General features: G+C 43.3%; 3 protein-coding genes, 1 long non-coding RNA gene and 1 other non-coding gene across 7 annotated transcripts; 3 read left to right on the top strand and 2 right to left on the bottom strand.

Moving 5' to 3' along the window:
- The first annotated feature begins 275 nt into the window (after positions 1 to 275).
- Positions 276 to 1,915, top strand: LOC137898341 (uncharacterized). The gene is made up of 4 exons (XR_011105599.1): positions 276 to 379; positions 914 to 1,080; positions 1,368 to 1,432; positions 1,748 to 1,915. It is a non-coding gene; the product is annotated as an uncharacterized lncRNA (long non-coding RNA).
- On the top strand, positions 1,465 to 1,596 carry LOC137898595 (small nucleolar RNA SNORA31). Its single transcript, XR_011105610.1, has one exon. It is a non-coding gene; the product is annotated as a small nucleolar RNA SNORA31 (small nucleolar RNA).
- A 208-nt stretch (positions 1,916 to 2,123) lies between the features above and the next one.
- Positions 2,124 to 6,935, bottom strand: gtf2f2a (general transcription factor IIF, polypeptide 2a). Of its 3 annotated transcripts, none has more exons than XM_068739134.1 (9): positions 6,866 to 6,935; positions 6,391 to 6,464; positions 6,080 to 6,104; positions 5,592 to 5,734; positions 4,463 to 4,506; positions 3,495 to 3,576; positions 3,237 to 3,336; positions 2,862 to 3,005; positions 2,124 to 2,728 (listed from the first exon to the last, which is right to left on the bottom strand). In XM_068739134.1, exons 1-9 carry the CDS (start codon positions 6,929 to 6,931, stop codon positions 2,606 to 2,608), a joined length of 801 nt encoding a protein of 266 aa, XP_068595235.1. In that variant the 5' UTR covers positions 6,932 to 6,935; the 3' UTR covers positions 2,124 to 2,605. The 3 variants fall into 3 exon arrangements, with proteins under 3 accessions (XP_068595235.1, XP_068595227.1, XP_068595243.1); XM_068739126.1 differs by having other exon boundaries at positions 4,463 to 4,522; positions 5,596 to 5,734; XM_068739142.1 differs by lacking the exon at positions 4,463 to 4,506 and having other exon boundaries at positions 5,596 to 5,734.
- Positions 6,936 to 7,684: 749 nt separating this feature from the next.
- Positions 7,685 to 9,705, bottom strand: gpalpp1 (GPALPP motifs containing 1). Its single transcript, XM_068741857.1, has 7 exons — positions 9,618 to 9,705; positions 9,381 to 9,510; positions 9,211 to 9,306; positions 8,855 to 9,104; positions 8,503 to 8,667; positions 8,301 to 8,402; positions 7,685 to 8,190 (listed from the first exon to the last, which is right to left on the bottom strand). Exons 1-7 carry the CDS (start codon positions 9,703 to 9,705, stop codon positions 7,972 to 7,974), a joined length of 1,050 nt encoding a protein of 349 aa, XP_068597958.1. The 3' UTR covers positions 7,685 to 7,971.
- A 456-nt stretch (positions 9,706 to 10,161) lies between these two features.
- Positions 10,162 to 16,723, top strand: ercc3 (excision repair cross-complementation group 3). Its single transcript, XM_068739479.1, has 15 exons — positions 10,162 to 10,302; positions 10,756 to 10,955; positions 11,037 to 11,273; positions 11,370 to 11,419; positions 11,494 to 11,629; positions 12,045 to 12,215; positions 12,407 to 12,611; positions 12,757 to 13,071; positions 13,208 to 13,392; positions 14,125 to 14,327; positions 14,422 to 14,518; positions 14,793 to 14,910; positions 15,004 to 15,122; positions 15,734 to 15,883; positions 15,967 to 16,723. Exons 1-15 carry the CDS (start codon positions 10,275 to 10,277, stop codon positions 16,102 to 16,104), a joined length of 2,352 nt encoding a protein of 783 aa, XP_068595580.1. The 5' UTR covers positions 10,162 to 10,274; the 3' UTR covers positions 16,105 to 16,723.
- The last annotated feature ends 206 nt before the right edge of the window (positions 16,724 to 16,929 follow it).

Here is a 16,929-nt window from a genome sequence, read left to right as displayed (position 1 = left end):
GTCGAGCGCGTGCACCGTGCACGTGCGTGTTTGCTTTATGTTCCAACTACAACATGGCCTTAAAAAATAGTTACTTATTTTTAAATAACTTCTGGTCGTTTCATTTATAGCTTGAGTTGTTTCCATTTAGTCTCCACTATTTATTTCACAGCTGAATTTATGATAGATAGATAGATAGATAGAACAAGTTTCTTTTCTGTCCACTAGGGGGCGAAGTGAGTCGTAACTGAAGCCTATAAAAACAGGAAACGGAACGGCGCTCGGTCTTTTCCGCCGCCGGCCGTGCTTCCGTCGGACGTTTAGCGGAGACCAAGCTCAACTAAAATCTAACTACAAAGGCGTTAAACTTCACCGACCATCCGTTCCGCCATGCTCCTTCGTAAGTAAAGTGCTCGTTCTACCTCTAAGGGAGTCTAGGATTAGGCGCTAGCGTTCTGTTGATAGTGAGACGGTGTGTGGAGGACACGTGTACGTGTACGTGTACGTGTAGGTGTGCCGGTAATAGCACGCGGTTGAACACTTCTGTTACCCCGTTAGCGTAATAAATGCGCCAAATAAAACTTGTAGGACACACGAATAATCCCCGAGTATTACCCCAGCGTTCGGGGGAACACGTTCTGTTAAATGAAACGTGGAACTGCAGAGGCCTGCGTTCCTATTATTCAGCTAGCTATGCCTTAATGCTAACGCCTGGCGCTGTAGTTAGCGCTATTTACTTTGAAACTGGTGGCTTTGTTTCTAATCTTGAAAGGCACCTCTTAGACAGGATGTTTGGCTGTACTTGTACTGCTCTAACATTCTATTTAATAAATAAATTCTACTTGTTAATGTACCTTTATACAGTGTTTACCTTCCACCACAGCTAATGCATTCAGCAACCCTTTGAATGACGTAACATTATTGTCCCCTTCAGATCTCGGAGGACACCCGGACGAACCGGAGGGAGGATGATCATCAAGTTGGTCGGAATGGTGCCGGCGATGCTGTGTCAACCTGCCAGTCCGCCATTGCAAGATACCTGCAGAGACGTGGTCTGAGAGAAGCTTGGACAAGACGATGTCGGCATCGAGGGAAGCACGAGTACGTAGAGGTTCACCTGGGGAGGGGAGGGGGGGGGGGGGCAGCTTGGGATAGCTGATCAAGCATCTTTGACAGCCCGGGCTCTCTGCTGTGAGAGATCCTGGGTTTTATTATTACAGATGCGATAGCGAAAGTCCCCGCGCTTTCTGATCGTCTCCTTTCTGTGGCGCCTCGGATTGAAAAGGGGAGAATAAAACCAAAGCTGAACATGTTTCAGTTTACGAATCTGTCGTCTGGTCTTTGTTGTTATTACTGGTTTATAACCGTGGGACCCTGAATCTGCACAGATGCCTCGGAGAAGCTTCTGGCCGGCGTGAGCGTGGAGCGGGACGTGCTGCGGCGACGGGTGCAGGTAAGAACTCAGCGTTTATGTTTCGCTTCCGTCTGCATCCACTGATAGACCTGAAGCCGGTTTTATTGGCTTCTAGGTTTGCATAGAGATGCTAAAGCAGCTTTTCTCACACACGCTGGCTGCTGCCGTCTGTAGCAGCACAGGCTGACGTGAGGAAGACATTAAGGCTGTTCAAGACTATAAACGGCTTTATTTCACCTCCGTATTAGTGACGCTTCATTCAGTGATCATCCTTAGATCAAGCATCACTAGTGGGAAAGGAACTTTGGTGAGGTGATGATGAGAATATGCTAAGCCTTTTCCATTTTCTTGCAGGTAATGAACAAGACCTGAAGACGGGTCCATCGATCGGGACGCTGTGCCAAACCACAAACCTGCATGCAGATGCCGGCTGTACTGTCGCGTCTCACTTGTGTGTGTGTTCTGCCTGTCCTATAGAACGGAAGGTACAAGAAATAAACTGTTGCACAATCAAAAAATGGTGGTCTGTCACAGTAAATCTGCCAAAATACATTTAAAGCCTTCAAGCATTAAATATGCCGGGAGAAGGGTTTGAGGCCATAATACCAGGTACTATGTAGGCGTCAGTGTTGGTTGAAAAGTTACATCCCTTGACTGTTTAGAGGCTTCACTATGAAACAAGCTGAGGTCGAAAACCATGTGGGGTGTGTTATGAGCCCAGACAATTAAATACAGAGAATTCTTTATTTCACAACATTAAAATCTACAACAAAACACCTGAAAGCACATTTGGAAGAAACTAGAGCACTAGACCTGTGGGGGGCAGACTCCATTTGTCATGAGTTTTGTTAAAAAGCAACACAAAAAGTCTTAAACAGCCGTAGAGAGTACCGTGTGTTGAGCAGTTGTTCCACATGTCTCCGGTTCATCTTAAACCCTCGGGTTCCTTATTTTTCACTGCTTGAATCAAAATTAAAACATGGCAATGCTCAATGTAGCCTCCTGTGTCTCTGAAGGAAAGTCTAACAAATCAAAAACTGAAGCTTTTTTCGTCAAGTACATGAAACGCCACACGCTTCGGTGTAAAGTCTCAACTCGTTTCCTAAAGCCACTTCCCAAAAGATAAGACGCAATCCTCCAGACATTTTTGCGTTACCTCAGTGTCCGTTCATTGGGATTTGACGCAGAAAAGCTCAAAGACCCGGTCAGAGACTATTCGTCTGTTTTTTCCTCTCCTTGGTAGTGCCGGTATTCTGGCCTGAGCTCCCAGGTGTTCTTGTGTGTTCCCTTCACGTTGTACACGCCGATATCGCGCAAAATTTCCTTCAAGTAAATCTGGGAGAAGTAAAACATTAGTTGGATGAACCGATTACTGAAATGTTCTCATTCTCTTTTGACCCAATTCTATAGATAGCTGCGTGACAATCAATCAGCTGAAACACAGCAGCTCTCTCTCTCTCTCTCTTACCACCGGCTGTTTGGTGATGTCCACCAGATCTTTGATGTTGTAGTACTGGTGCTTCTCAAAAGCAGAAAACAGCATGTCCAGCACCTGGTGTTTGTCGGCTCTTGCTCTCTTGCCCTCCTCCTTCTTCTTCCTCTCATACTCGAGCTGCAGCAAAAAGGAAACGGACATGGGGCTAGATATCACACAGAGGCTTCCACCCTTTTAGTTCCATTCATATTTGTTTTAATCAATATACTAACTATACTATACTAACCCTAACCCTAACCCAAACTTTAATATTCGGGTAACCAACCACCTGAAACACACAGTTTCCATGGCATTTCAAATCCAATAGCCACAAACACTAAACAGCTGCATGTAGGTTTGATTTCTTACGTTGTAACTGTGGTTGGCCACCGGCTTGTAGTTGTTGGTGACAGGATTTTGCAGCTGTTGTGACAGCCTGACTGGCTTGGAGGACTCTTCAATTTGCAACCTGTTCATACCAAAATAATGGATTTGCCGAGCACCAAACATCAAACACTATGTAGAGATATTCTATTAATTTCCATGTGCAAATCAAACATACACACGTGATTATCTTAATGCCACAAAATTGATCTAAATGGTAAAAGGGCCTCGTGCATGCCTCACCTCTTCAGCCTCATATAGCTGTCACTGACAGCAGGCCTGCACTCTGCTCGCTGCACCACCACTCCCTCCAAGGCGATTTTATCTGAAAAAGAAAGCAGTTCCATGTTCATTTGTTATGCATTTTAACTTCTTAAGGAATGAAGGCTGAAAGTTAATTCTGTTTCAGTAAACGCCTTTCGTATAGAAATGTAAAAATAAGCAAATTGAAGTTATAAGACAGAAAATGTCAGCGCCGATACAAAGCACATCTTAGTGAAGACTCCTAATGTGGTGATTTCTAATTCAGCCTCACTGGAACACAAACAGCTTTATTTTGTTTTTAGTATTTTAAAAAGGCTGAATTATTGAATGTATAATCTTTGAGCCCATCCACACAAATCCATGCCAAATGGCGCTGCTCTACAGCGTGGGATAATATCAGATACATTAATATTATAGCAAATAACTAAAATATTTGTTAATAATTATTCCTGCTTTGCATCACGCTGACTATATTTGTCTCTTTCATAAACTAATAAAATCCCCACCTTGTGCCTCTCGATCGCAAAACCCAAGGTTAGTTATATTTAAAACTGTGAAAAACTCTGTGTTCCTATTAAGCTTGTAGAGCACAGCGATATTAATTCTTTACCATCCTGACTTCACGACTTGACTCATAACCGACACCACAAGCAGCTGCCTCCACTTTCCTCTGAACCACCTTTCAACATTTCAGACGAGATGGGTGTAGGTGCTCCACGTGAAAAAAGGTGCTCAAAGAGACAGAAGGGCGGTGTGCATTTTCATGACAAAACAGGATCCTACATGCGTACACAATATGTTTACACTTCTGATAGGTTGTTTAGAAGATGCATGTCTTGCTGAGTCCTACCGTGAACTACGGACTCTTAATAAAAACGAGAGACGTTCAGTGCGCCTCATTCCTCGTGCTGCTACATTTTCACTCGCCAGTGAAATGGAGGACTCACCTGGACCTGACCCCGCCCCCGAAACTGAGCTGCTGCCATCAGATCTCTCTTCTGACTGGCCTACAGGAATGGAGGGAGGGATGGGGTAAGATTGAAAACGCAAGGGATGGAAGACGGAGGGAGGAGGGGATCGAACAATAAGAACCACACCCAGGCTTTAGTCGCACGAGAAAGCGTGTGGTGAGCACACACGCGTATGCATGAGTAAAGCAAGCCTTAATAAGCGTAATAAGCGAGCGGATAAACTGTGCTACCGCAAATACGCATCCGTGATAGAGCTGAACTGTTTGAATGAGAATACACTTACACCAAAATTACAAATCAGCAATATAGAAGCATTTACCGCCGTCTCCGTTTGCCTTTTCAGTCACTACAACATTATATCTACAGAATCCATGACAATGTCTCGAAAAATTCACATAACATTGTACTGAGCAGGGATGAACCACACAAAAACACACACAAGCCGTTTCCCAAGATGAAGCGAAGCAGCCGGAGATCACCAGCAACCCATAGCAACAAATCACATTTACAATTAGAGGGAAGAAAAGAACCTGATCAAAATAAAAGTACCCAGCATGTCTTATGCTGAAGTCCAAATTCAGTGATGATTTCAGAATACTTTATTAATCCCAAAGGGAAATACATTTGTGTTTATATTGATGCGTTGGGGCCGTCATGCTTGATCAGATACCCAATCAGCAGGAGTGATTGCAGTGGACTGGAAATGTCAAGCCACAAATGAATAACAAAAGTTCAAGAGCTGGAACAAAGCCTCCCTTGCGCATAGGGACAAGAACACAAACTGGATGAAGAGAACATACAAGCAATCCTTTCCCATTTTTAAAAAGACATTTATTAGATGTACTCTGCTAGGACTGCAAACACCCCGATAACAAGCAGAGCAGGCAAGAAAAAGACTAAACAAGAAAACAGTAAACTGTACAAAGAGCAGCAGGGCGGGCACCTCCACCGAACCACACAGAACTTACCTCTGGGGCTTCGCACAAAAACATGTTTCACAGCACAGCAAGACTACAATAGGACTCGTAGAGTGTTAGTAGCTATGAACACCTCGTCGTAGAGCAAAGACGTTCATAGTGGACACCTGGCAGGTGAAATTAGAGACTCACCTGATGAATTTTCAGTGAAGACAGCCAGAGTCTGACCTCCCACTGTCTGCATGGTGAATGGGTGGTCACGAGGCGCAGACACGGCCTTATCTTCTAAACCCTGAATTACAGTCAGCTCTTCATCCAAAGTAAAAGACACCTGAAGAGAGGAGCGCCATTCGCATTTAGTTCCAAATTAACATTCAGTGAGTGAACAGAATTTAAATAGCATGCTGTGAGTCTCAAAGCGCCATCTAAGTGTAGGACATCGTAGGGAGGCTATCACATGTTACGCAAGCTTCTCTTACAATTACAAACACAAAGTATATTCCACACGAGATATTTTAGTTCTCATAAAAAGTGGTCATCAAATAAAGACAATGATGACCAAAACCAGGAAACCAACCGGTGTAGAGCTTCTACCCCAAATATTGCTCTGTAGATTTCATGCGACAGATGACCATCAACAAAATGCATCATTCTTCTTTTTCAAAATGTCACTGACCTCTGCTTTTCCTTGGTTTCCATTCCTTGGAGATAAATAAAATTAAAAAAAACAATGTACTTAATTGGTGACAAGATTAAATCAAACAATACCCCACTTGGCTTCATTTAACATGTATTATTGACAGTGGGACAAAACATTGTTTGTGTTCACCACAATTATAATACCCTGCATTAAAACACACATTTTATTTCCGATTGTTTTCGTTGTAAATACATATGCATGCTAGAAACTAACACTAATTGCTAGATACAAATATCTTAAACTCAAAAGGCAGGCTCCTGCTGTTTTACTGATGCCCGCTCACTTACTTGCAGATTCGGAGTTTCCCGACATCTCCTCTGCCAGTCGCCTTTTCCCATTGCTGAGCGAGATATTTAGGCACCTACACGATGACAACCCGAAGAGGGTAACTTGTAATCTGTCTCAAAGCTTTTATGGTGTGAAGATTGCTATACTGCTGGAGCTATTCTTTGGACATGCAGTCATTTCTTTCAGCAAATTCTTCAAATCTCTGCAATAGCAATAATCTCAACGAGCTGTTGGGATGAAGCTACGCCATTCTAACATGAAGAAATTTGCGTGTTTTGAATAAAAACATTTAAAAAAAATAAATAGTTAGCTGTATTGTGAAACGATAATATCTGGTGGAGCAGAGCAATGGAAAGCTAAACAAAGCTAGAGTTAGCAGCAACACGGTGTATTCCATTGTAGCTCTTAGCCTTTGTGCTCATTGTTGTTACTGCAGCCCTTTAACTAGCGTCATCAATAATGCAGTTTACACACCTTTACGAGCCAAACGCCCATGTTCTGTTTGGCACCGGTTAAATCCACTTCTCCTTTCTCTGACATGTTTTCAAATGTTTATGCTTGTTGACTAAAAATGCAGCCGCCACGCGCATGCGTAAAAGTAATGCGTATGTATGGCGTCTCTGAAGGTCCATAATTCGCAAAAACATTTAAGACGCACGCGCACAAAAGAGCACAAATCGATTTAAAAAAAAAGAGAACTTTAATCAGCAGTACTCAAAACCGAAAATAATGCTGGGAGGACACATAAAAGACACAATCAATGTAAAGCATTTTTTTTTTTTTACAGCAATCGGCTACAGAAAGACTGCAAAGAATCTGATAAATCAATGTTAAAGAAGGGTACACATTAAGGGACACACTTTTCAAAGAGCACTCAGAAAAAAATAAAAAAACATTTTTATTAATATACTTCACTAAGTAGACTAATCATGTGGGGCTTAAATGATTGGTCAGATCTGATATGAAAAGGAGATGCTCTCATGCAATATTATATGAAATGGAATGTTGGTGCCGGATTCAATCTTCATTGCCATTGTGTTCGTGGAACTGTGCCGTGGATTTAATTTAACAGTCACACTACTAATTTTGTCAAAATTAAAAATTCAAAGCAATTTTAAAGTCCACCCCCCCCCCCCCCTCATTTCATCCTGAAATTGTTTCAGCATAATGGAAGAAAAAGACTTCCCGTACGGTCGTCCAACGTAGCTACAACTAAGAGATGTTTGGTAAACATAAAAGATAATGTAAACAGTGTACGAAACATATTTCATTTATTCAATTATCACACTCTGTATCATTATTCATATATAATACAGTGTCTCCTGGAACAACATGGGGTTCACTCACTGCTCATAACATTTGCTGAAGTAGTTCCCACAGTCAGCGACATGAACTCCCAAGACCTGCCATGTCTGCTATGCCTTTTAGTTTAGCTTACTGGTACCTCTTTGACCAATATAAAATTAAATGCTTCATTTGAGCAACATATGCAACCAATGAAACATAGTCCATTTTGTAAATACCCTTTTACGAACTGCAAATCTGCCCATTGGAGCACTTTTTTGTATTTTGAAGGTTTGTTACAGGAACATTCGGTCCTTGCTGTGGGAGAATCGCGTGTTTAGTTCCTGAGACTTCTTCAACAGCCGCTGCTTCTGGGCGTCATCAAAGCGATTCACCTGCAAGTCTGCATCCCGATCGAAGGCTCTCCTTTCTACCGGTTTGTCAGCTTCGTCCTTTGCTTTTTCCTTCATCGTCTTTGCGTGCATGCTCATTAGAGACTCGGCACGCTTAGACTCCTGAAAGAGTCAAAGAGCGTAGGAACCCTTTAGCATGTACTAGTATGTGTAGCATTAGATATATGTGGGGACATTTTGGGGGAAATGAATCATAAAGTCAGAACACTTACGTTATAGTTGGACACTTTTGTTGCCATTTCCAAGTCTTTTTGGGAGAGTTGTGGGACATCCTTTTTCTCCACCTCTTCCTTCTTCTTTCCCTCGAGGCGTTCCTATAACTCAAGAATAAACTCATTAAATACAGGGAAAGATTATACAAATAATGTGTTCGATAAGAATCATCAACACCATTCGAACACAATTCTTAGCTACCCTGATTTTGCGCTCTCTGTCCGCTGGCGTATCTGTCCAAATGGAGCGATCTTTGTTTTCTGGACCTGACTTCTTCTTGAATGCTCGAGCCTCCAAACCAATGTGCTGCAGCTCTGGTGGGAGCTCCGTCATCCACGTTTCTCTGGTCACCACCTCAGGGATGTCCTGTTTGCATAGATAGATGTATACACAGGAATGAATTCAGACAGAAGAAGAGCTAAACATAAACAGGTGAGGAAACTTCTGCTTTGTTATGGCCATCTTTTTTCTATTACATTTCTTTCATATTGCAAGAAATGCATTTAGTGGAAGTACTTATGGTACCAGTGATGGTAGAGGGGTAAGAACTCACATCTCCCGTCAGTTTTTCTTTCATTTTCCGTGCCCTCCGCTCAAAGTCCAGGGCCACAGAGTCTTGAACAGGCTCTGTGGATGGCATGGGCCCGATCACATCCTCGTCCTCGCTGCTGGATGACTCAGCGCGGTAGTCTGGAGGTAGAGCAGGTCCTGGAAAATCCTCTCCATCTTCACCATCATTATCATTATCGTTGTATGCTGCTCTGCGAAACCCAGGAGGCAAAGCTGGCCCCAGTACAGGTGTTCTGAGGGTACGGCATACAATTAAAACTTTGACAAATAACCATTTGAGGTGTTTACACTTTGTTTTTTTCAATAAACTGGAACATATGGTAGAATGTCTTTGTTCACCTCACAGGTGAACTCTGTTGTTTCTTAAATCCTGGTGGCAACGCTGGCCCAAAGAAGCCATCATCCTCTCTGTCTTGTTCCATGATCCTCGCTGCCCTGTTCAAAAGTGTTGCAGTTTTTTTTCTGTTGTGGTATTTTATTCTGTCTATGAGTTCATGAATTTAACTTACTTCTCTGCGGACCTGTCTGCATCGGCGTGTCCCGTTTTTGCTCTTTTGACCACCACCTCCTGTTCACTTTCATCCGAGGAGCTCGACGCTTCTCCCCGTTTGTATCCGGGTGGCAATGCAGGGCCAGAGACTGGCACACGACGAGAGAGTAAAAAAAATCCGATGTTTATTTAGCATTTAATTAAAAGTAGAGTTGATTGATAGTCTCTGGCAAAAGGCCTTTGCCTTTATACTTACAATCGTTTTCGTTATCATAGTCTTCATCGCTCTTCTTTCCTCTGGACATCGGGGGTAAGGCGGATCCAATTGGTCGATCAGACGACATATTTGACACTAAGACTTTACGTTATTCTATTAATCTGATGGACCTTTTCCAATAATATCTGCTTTCTAAAAAAAATAATAATCTGCACCTTGAAGCACCGGAATTGCTGGATACTGAACTTTCACCTCGGAAGTAAACAATGAGGTTCTGTCAAGTTAACTGAAGATAGCAACGCTGAAATTGAAAGTAATCGAAGTTGCAAGGACAAAAGTGGAATAAATTCAATGAGATTTGCATTACAGTGTACACTCTCCTGTTGTTGTTTCTTGTTACTTTCAGATACTCATCCATTTATAAGACTGTTATGGCCATTAATGATAAGATAAATAAATAAACAGGTTGTATACCTGGCAGCGCTTCCAGTCGGTCTTACGCAAATAAAACTTTATTCTGAAGGACGAGAACGGAAGTTGTATTCCTTTATCGTTTTGTGTCGTGCTTGACGCCAGTAACAGCGTTTATATCACACCCGCAGTCTGTTGTGGGACTTCGGAAGGAATGTCAAGACTTATTGAGACTATTTTCCTGACATGTCTATAAAATATATTACTTATTGAAGAATTTGTAAAATGGGGAAAAAGGATAAAGTTGATCGGGGTGAGTTGCTAGCTCACGTAGGGATTTAACTTGCTAGCTAGCTTAACTACTCTTTATAGTGCAGCATTGTTGATTATTAATCTGCTAATGATGCAGGTTAAGTTAGTTCAGAGCGTGTCGTTACCTTTTAATAGAAAACATTTAACAAATAGACTTTAGCCATGAATATAATTTACTGTATTTCCGTTTAAATACGGATTATACATATCAGATTCCCTATTAATAAGTAGGAATTGACCACATTCGTTCTGAACATTTCTGAAATGCCTCTTCGAGCACACAAGGACATGTGACTCGGGACTCTAATACTAAATTTGCATACGTGTTAACAAAAAAGCAAAAACATAATCTGTCGGTTTTAAAAATTGGTAAAGCAAGGAGTGTGTGAGAAAGACAACCTTTCATTTTGGTTATGTGTCCAACCCATTTGCTGAGAATCTTTTCTAACTACAGATAGGAAGTCCAAAAAGCGTTTATACGAGGAGGAGGAAGATGAAGATGAACTGGTGGGCAGTGAGTCTCAAGGGTCCATCCCGGCTGCTGCAGGGAAACAAGTGGAGGAATCCACGACCAAACTGGATGAGTACGGAGCCAAAGACTACCGTGTTCAGATGCTTCTGAAGAATGATCACTCTTCACGACCTCTCTGGGTGGTAAGATGCGTCTGGACTTGAGACATTTGAGAATTCAAAACTCGTGGTCCTCGTGGGAATGTTCATTCTTTTCTTTTTCAGGCACCGGATGGACACATCTTTCTGGAAGCTTTCTCACCGGTGTACAAGTATGCCCAGGATTTCTTGGTGGCCATTGCAGAGCCAGTTTGCAGGCCTAACCACGTCCATGAGTACAAGTTGACGGCCTATTCCTTGTATGCAGCTGTTAGTGTGGGGCTGCAAACCTCTGATATTGTGGAGTACCTGCAGAAACTCAGTAAGACGTCTGTACCCGATGGAATCGTGCAGTTCATCCAGGTATGAATGAGAGCGCATTTTCTGCTTCCAGAGAATGTGATTTCTATATTGTGTGCAAAAATTGTTATTTAATCACCACAATTCCTCTTTATTCAGCTCTGCACTGTGAGCTATGGCAAAGTCAAGATGGTGCTCAAACACAATAGGTAAAGTCATTGAACCATTACTTCACCAATTCCTCCAGAGCTGCTCTTCAACTGCGCTACTTGTCATCCCTCAGGTACTTTGTAGAGAGTGCCTTTCCCGATGTGATCCAGCGTCTTCTGCAGGACAATGTGATCCGGGATTGTCGTCTCCGAACTGCAGATGGAGGAGACGCTGAGCTTATTACCGAAGTCATCCACAGCAAGTCAGCGGTATGCTAACCAGCCTCGTTACCGTCATTTTAATTTCAAATTAGCCATGAACATAAACATGTTTTAGACATGTTTGTGTTTCCTACCCAGTGCTTTGTTTACAAACTTAACTAGACCATGTGATGTGAACATTGACTTTAAGACATGTCTGCAACTAAAATCATGCCAGATTTGATGCACTGTTTTACTGGATTGCATTGATATGTTCACAAGTGCTGAGACTAATCATGCATCCGCCGCTAGATGGCAGCACAACCGGGATTTTCTGATCTCTTATGTGGTCAGCTTTATAAACGTCATTACTGTTTCCTTCTAACGTAGCTAACCTTAGGAGACATGTCTTGTGATGCAGGAACAGCAGAAGCCGATTGTCCTAATCATATGCTAACAAATGTCCTACTGTGTCTTCTGTCAGATCGCAAAGTTTGTTCATGAAAAGGGAGATGCTCCCACCTCACAGCAGCCCAGCGATGGACAAATGTCAAGCCAGCAGGTTCCAGAAGACATCTTCAGCTATTATGAGCAGATGGACAAAGAGGAGGAGGAGGAGGAGGAAACACAGACTGTGTCATTTGAGATCCGCCAGGTAACCATCTGAAGTATTTTTTGCTTCCTTTACATTGTGACACAAAGTTTTCCTCGCCATATTTGACGATACAAAACCCTGACCCTGCGCGTAAACGATTTGTTGAAGATTCATGATCCCTGCTTTAAAACTTAGATCATATTTGTTTGGCTTGCTCTAAACCGTTTGTATTTCTCCCTAATCTTTCACAGGAGATGATTGAAGAGTTGCAGAAGCGCTGTATTCAGCTGGAGTACCCCCTGCTAGCCGAGTACGACTTTCGCAATGACACAGTCAACCCGGATATCAACATAGACCTGAAGCCCACTGCTGTGTTGCGGCCCTACCAGGAAAAGAGTCTGCGCAAGATGTTTGGGAACGGCCGTGCTCGATCCGGGGTCATCGTGCTGCCCTGCGGTGAGACAGCTGGTTTAGATCAATGAATGGCAAAACAGAGAGGATACCACCAATCCTTTTGTTCACCTAAAAGTCTAATATTGTTGAACCATTTTGTTGAATAAATCTTATATGGCTCTAATTTTATCTCCCCTTTGCTTCCCAGGAGCGGGCAAATCTCTAGTGGGTGTGACGGCAGCGTGCACCGTGCGGAAGCGCTGCCTGGTGCTGGGTAATTCCTCTGTGTCTGTGGAGCAGTGGAAGGCTCAGTTCAAAATGTGGTCAACCATCGATGACTCTCAGATCTGCCGCTTCACTTCTGATGCCAAGGATAAGCCCATCGGCTGCTCGGTGGCCATCAGCACCTATTCTATGCTGGGCCACACCACCAAGCGTTCCTGGGAGGCGGAGAAGGTCATGGAGTGGATGCGGAGCCAGGAGTGGGGACTCATCATCCTGGATGAGGTGCACACCATCCCTGGTGAGCCGTTACTCGAATCCCTTTTCCAGATGTCGTTGTTATGGAGAAGACGATGGGATGTAGGCATTTGAAGTGATATATATTCTGGTGATATTTATCTTCATGCTTAAATAAGAATTCTGGGTTTTCTCTGTAGCAAGGATGTTTCGCCGTGTCCTGACTATAGTCCAGGCTCATTGCAAACTTGGACTCACCGCAACACTGGTCAGGGAAGATGACAAGATTGTGGACCTCAACTTCCTAATAGGACCAAAGCTATTCGAGGCTAACTGGATGGAATTGCAGAACAATGGCTACATTGCCAAAGTCCAGTGTGCAGAGGTGAGTAATATAGTGTTACACCAAAAAAAGAAAAATTCTATTAGGAGACATGCACATCATGTACCATGAATTTAAATAACTTTTTTGTTTTCGGAGACATCTTTTTTTTTTTTTTAATCTTCTTGCTATGCTAGGGTCTGCTAATCAGAGCTAGCTGACATGCTTGCTAACACATTCAACCTGTCCCTTGCACAAGCCTCCACCACCATAGTCCCCGTACCCAAGAAAAGCCATGTGACCTGCTTCAATGATTATCACCCTATAGCACTCACTCCAATTATAATGAAGTGCTTTGAAAGGATAGCCATGACCTCCATCAGAAAGGCCATCCCTGGACACCGTGAACCCTTTACAGTTAGCATACCGCCAGAACTGGTCCACCGGAACCACACCCCCCTGTAACTGGGTGCAGAACTTCTTCACAGGCAGACCCCAGTTAGTCAGAGTCCACACCCGCACATCCGGCTTAAGAACTGTAAGCACTGGGATCCCACAGGGGTGTGTGCTGAGCCCACTCCTCTACACGTTCTTCACCTATGACTGTGTGGCCTCCCAGAACAACACCAGCACCGTGCATGTGAGAATAAGAACTCTCGAGTCTTGAATGTTGGGTTCTACGGTATATCTTCACTGTTGCCCTTTCTTCACACGGAAGTGGTGCCATTACTAAGTGAGCATGTTGCATATTGCTAAAGCTACCTGAACAACGTTTGTCTCATGTCTGTGCTTCAGGTGTGGTGCCCCATGTCTCCAGAGTTTTACAGAGAGTACGTGGCCATAAAGACAAAGAAGCGAATCCTGTTTTACACGATGAACCCCAACAAGTTCCGCGCTTGCCAGTTTCTCATTCGCTTCCACGAACGGCGCAACGACAAGATTATGGTCTTTGCTGACAACGTGTTTGCCTTGAAGGAATACGCCATTCGCCTCAACAAGTAAATCAGCCCGAAAACGGGCAGCGTGTTGAATGTTCTGGTGGTGACGGTCCAGATGGGGTGTCGTTACATTATCTCCCTTTTTCCTCTCGAGGCCTTACATCTACGGGCCGACCTCTCAGGGTGAACGCATGCAGATCTTACAGAACTTCAAACACAACCCCAAAATCAACACCATTTTCATCTCCAAGGTAAATAGATCACTCTATAACACATTGTTTGTTCATAATATTGACCACTGGACACGCATCAGAGTTTCTAGATGACTAACCATGATTAAAATCAAAGGATTGTCTACGCCATGTTATAATATTATTACTTGATGTAAGCACTGTGAAAGAGCCTCTTCATTTTCTACCTTCTCCAGAATTGAGACCTTTTTTGTAAATGAACAATAAATCCACAACTGGAACGGCGATACGGTTTCATGACGTAAATTTGTAATGCGCTCCTTCCACTGAACAGGTTGGAGACACCTCATTTGACCTGCCAGAAGCCAACGTTTTGATACAGATCTCCTCCCATGGCGGATCACGCAGGCAGGAGGCCCAGAGGCTTGGCAGAGTCCTACGAGCCAAGAAAGGTTAGCCTTCCTGCAACCAAACACAGAATACTGACTGAAATCTTACCTCCATCCGTGAATGGCCGCTCTCCCTCCTCCTGTCTGCTTGTTTAGGAATGGTAGCAGAGGAGTACAATGCGTACTTCTACTCACTGGTGTCCCAGGACACCCAGGAGATGGCCTACTCGACGAAGAGGCAGAGGTTCCTGGTGGACCAGGGCTACAGCTTTAAGGTGCAGCATCTTATCAACCGAACACAAATATAAGTTATTTGTGTTCCCCCTCGTTGATACTACAGAGAACACATCTCTGTCATGGAACCGGTGATCCATACCCCGAGACGTTTGCTCTCGGAGTCTCAACTTTCTTTGTTTTCTTTCAATAAACAGATGCTATTTTCTTCCGTTTTTATCTACACACTTGCCCCAGACAGGATAGCATCTGATATTGTGTCTCCAAAAGTGTTCGGTTTCATCAGATCCAGTTTGACTGGACCTTTGTATTGTGAATTGGTCCAAGATGCACCGACACTGAAATATGAGCTGTAACAGCCAAAGTTTAATTGTGAGGGACAAAAAAGAGGCTTCAGAAAAAGCATCTTCCATTCACAGAAGGTATTTCTATCTTCAGCACTCCTCCCATTTCCTTGCGTGCCACGGCAATAAAGACATTTAATTCTATTTAAAACAGAGCTTCTTTCAGTTTCAGCTTACGGTAAATACATCTGGAACACATTCTCCACAAATAAGCACAACTACATGCTCGATCTTCACTTGTGGCACATCTTTCTTTTTTTCACTTGCAAATTCTATTTGTCAGCCGTCGTGTTGCTCTTCTTTCGCAGGTTATCACCAAGTTAGCGGGGATGGAAGAGGAGGACTTGATGTTCTCCTCTAGAGATGAACAGCAGCAGCTGCTTCAGAAGGTCATCGCCGCTTCAGACTTGGATGCTGAAGAGGAAGTGGTGGTGGGGGATTTGGGAGCACGGCCACAGGTGGGGACAAATCATCGCATGCTTAAACTTGTGCTACTGCATTTTACCATATTCTACCATTTTTTCCTCTCTTTTTTTTTTAGTTCTCAAGGCGAACGGGAACTATGAGCTCCATGTCGGGTGCCGATGACACCGTCTACATGGAATACCAGAGTCGAGCAAGCAAAGCCGCCGCAGCGAACAAGGGCGTCCATCCGCTGTTCAAACGTTTCAGGAAGTAGATGCAATCGTTCAAGCTTTGAAGCGTAACTCGACTACAAAGCAGCAGGATGAAATTATTGCACCGTAATGTACACGGAAGCCGAAGACTGTGCTACTCGTAGCAGGTCCAGACAAGTCCATCTGTTCTGCTGTTGATTAAATACGGTACATGGCTGTGATGATGATGATGATGATGATGGCTGAAATGGAAATGTTTCAACCCTGGCTTCCTCAAGCACTTCCAAACATGATATTTGTCAAGTTCAGTCGACCACTGTTGAACCAATTCTAGCCAGTTAAGCCTCATTTATGAGATTCAGTGTGAATTCTACAATGTTAGAAGGCTTTAAGTTCCTGTTTGTAATAGATTTCATCCACAAGCATCTACCCGGAAGGAGAGGGGTCAAAGCCCACGCTGGAGGATGAGGGGACTGCCCTTCAAGTGGCGAAAGACCCTCCCTCAGCAACGAGAGGAATAACATATCTTGTGTAGTGTTGGTGGTAGCTTGATTTGTACCTCTGGTTTCTGGAGAAAAGCACTAGGATGTAGACTTGTCAATCTATTTGTAAATGTATCTACACTTCACACACAACACCATAACAGATCTGTTCCTTAGGGTCCTGTTGGTGATGGACAGTGTTGGGAAAGTAACTAAAGTAACTAGTAACTTAAAGTAATATTATTTTACATGTAACGAATTACTTTTTCATTTTGAGTAATAACATTACATTTACTTTTTTTTTTCAAACGTAATATTACTTTTTTCACTCCGACCGGATACGGAAACGATTCTTCCTCGTCTGTTTTTAAGGTCGGTGGCGTAAACTCGATCCATTCCGTTTGC

Source organism: Brachionichthys hirsutus, chromosome 1 (genome assembly GCF_040956055.1).
Source record: "Brachionichthys hirsutus isolate HB-005 chromosome 1, CSIRO-AGI_Bhir_v1, whole genome shotgun sequence".
Lineage (NCBI taxonomy): Eukaryota > Metazoa > Chordata > Actinopteri > Lophiiformes > Brachionichthyidae > Brachionichthys > Brachionichthys hirsutus.
Note: the sequence above shows the minus strand (reverse complement) of the source record. Positions and strands in the feature narration are given on the sequence as shown.

Bases quoted from the DNA above. Each gene is read 5' to 3' on its own strand.
- gpalpp1 (XM_068741857.1), bottom strand. From the start codon at position 9,705: ATGTCGTCTGATCGACCAATTGGATCCGCCTTACCCCCGATGTCCAGA. The intron at 9,307-9,380 runs GTAAGTTAAATT...ACTTTTGAACAG, and splicing joins GCAGACAGGTCCGCAGAGAA to GGCAGCGAGGATCATGGAAC. The intron at 8,191-8,300 runs GTAAGTGTTCTG...TGACTCTTTCAG, and splicing joins CAAAAGTGTCCAACTATAAC to GAGTCTAAGCGTGCCGAGTC.
- ercc3 (XM_068739479.1), top strand. From the start codon at position 10,275: ATGGGGAAAAAGGATAAAGTTGATCGGG. The intron at 14,328-14,421 runs GTAAATCAGCCC...TTTCCTCTCGAG, and splicing joins TACGCCATTCGCCTCAACAA to GCCTTACATCTACGGGCCGA. The intron at 14,911-15,003 runs GTTAGCCTTCCT...CTGCTTGTTTAG, and splicing joins AGTCCTACGAGCCAAGAAAG to GAATGGTAGCAGAGGAGTAC.
- gtf2f2a (XM_068739126.1), bottom strand. From the start codon at position 6,931: ATGTCAGAGAAAGGAGAAGTGGATTTAACCGGTGCCAAACAGAACATG. The intron at 5,735-6,079 runs GTCAGTGACATT...TCCTCTCTTCAG, and splicing joins GAAACCAAGGAAAAGCAGAG to GTGTCTTTTACTTTGGATGA. The intron at 2,729-2,861 runs GTAAGAGAGAGA...TACTTCTCCCAG, and splicing joins ACATCACCAAACAGCCGGTG to ATTTACTTGAAGGAAATTTT.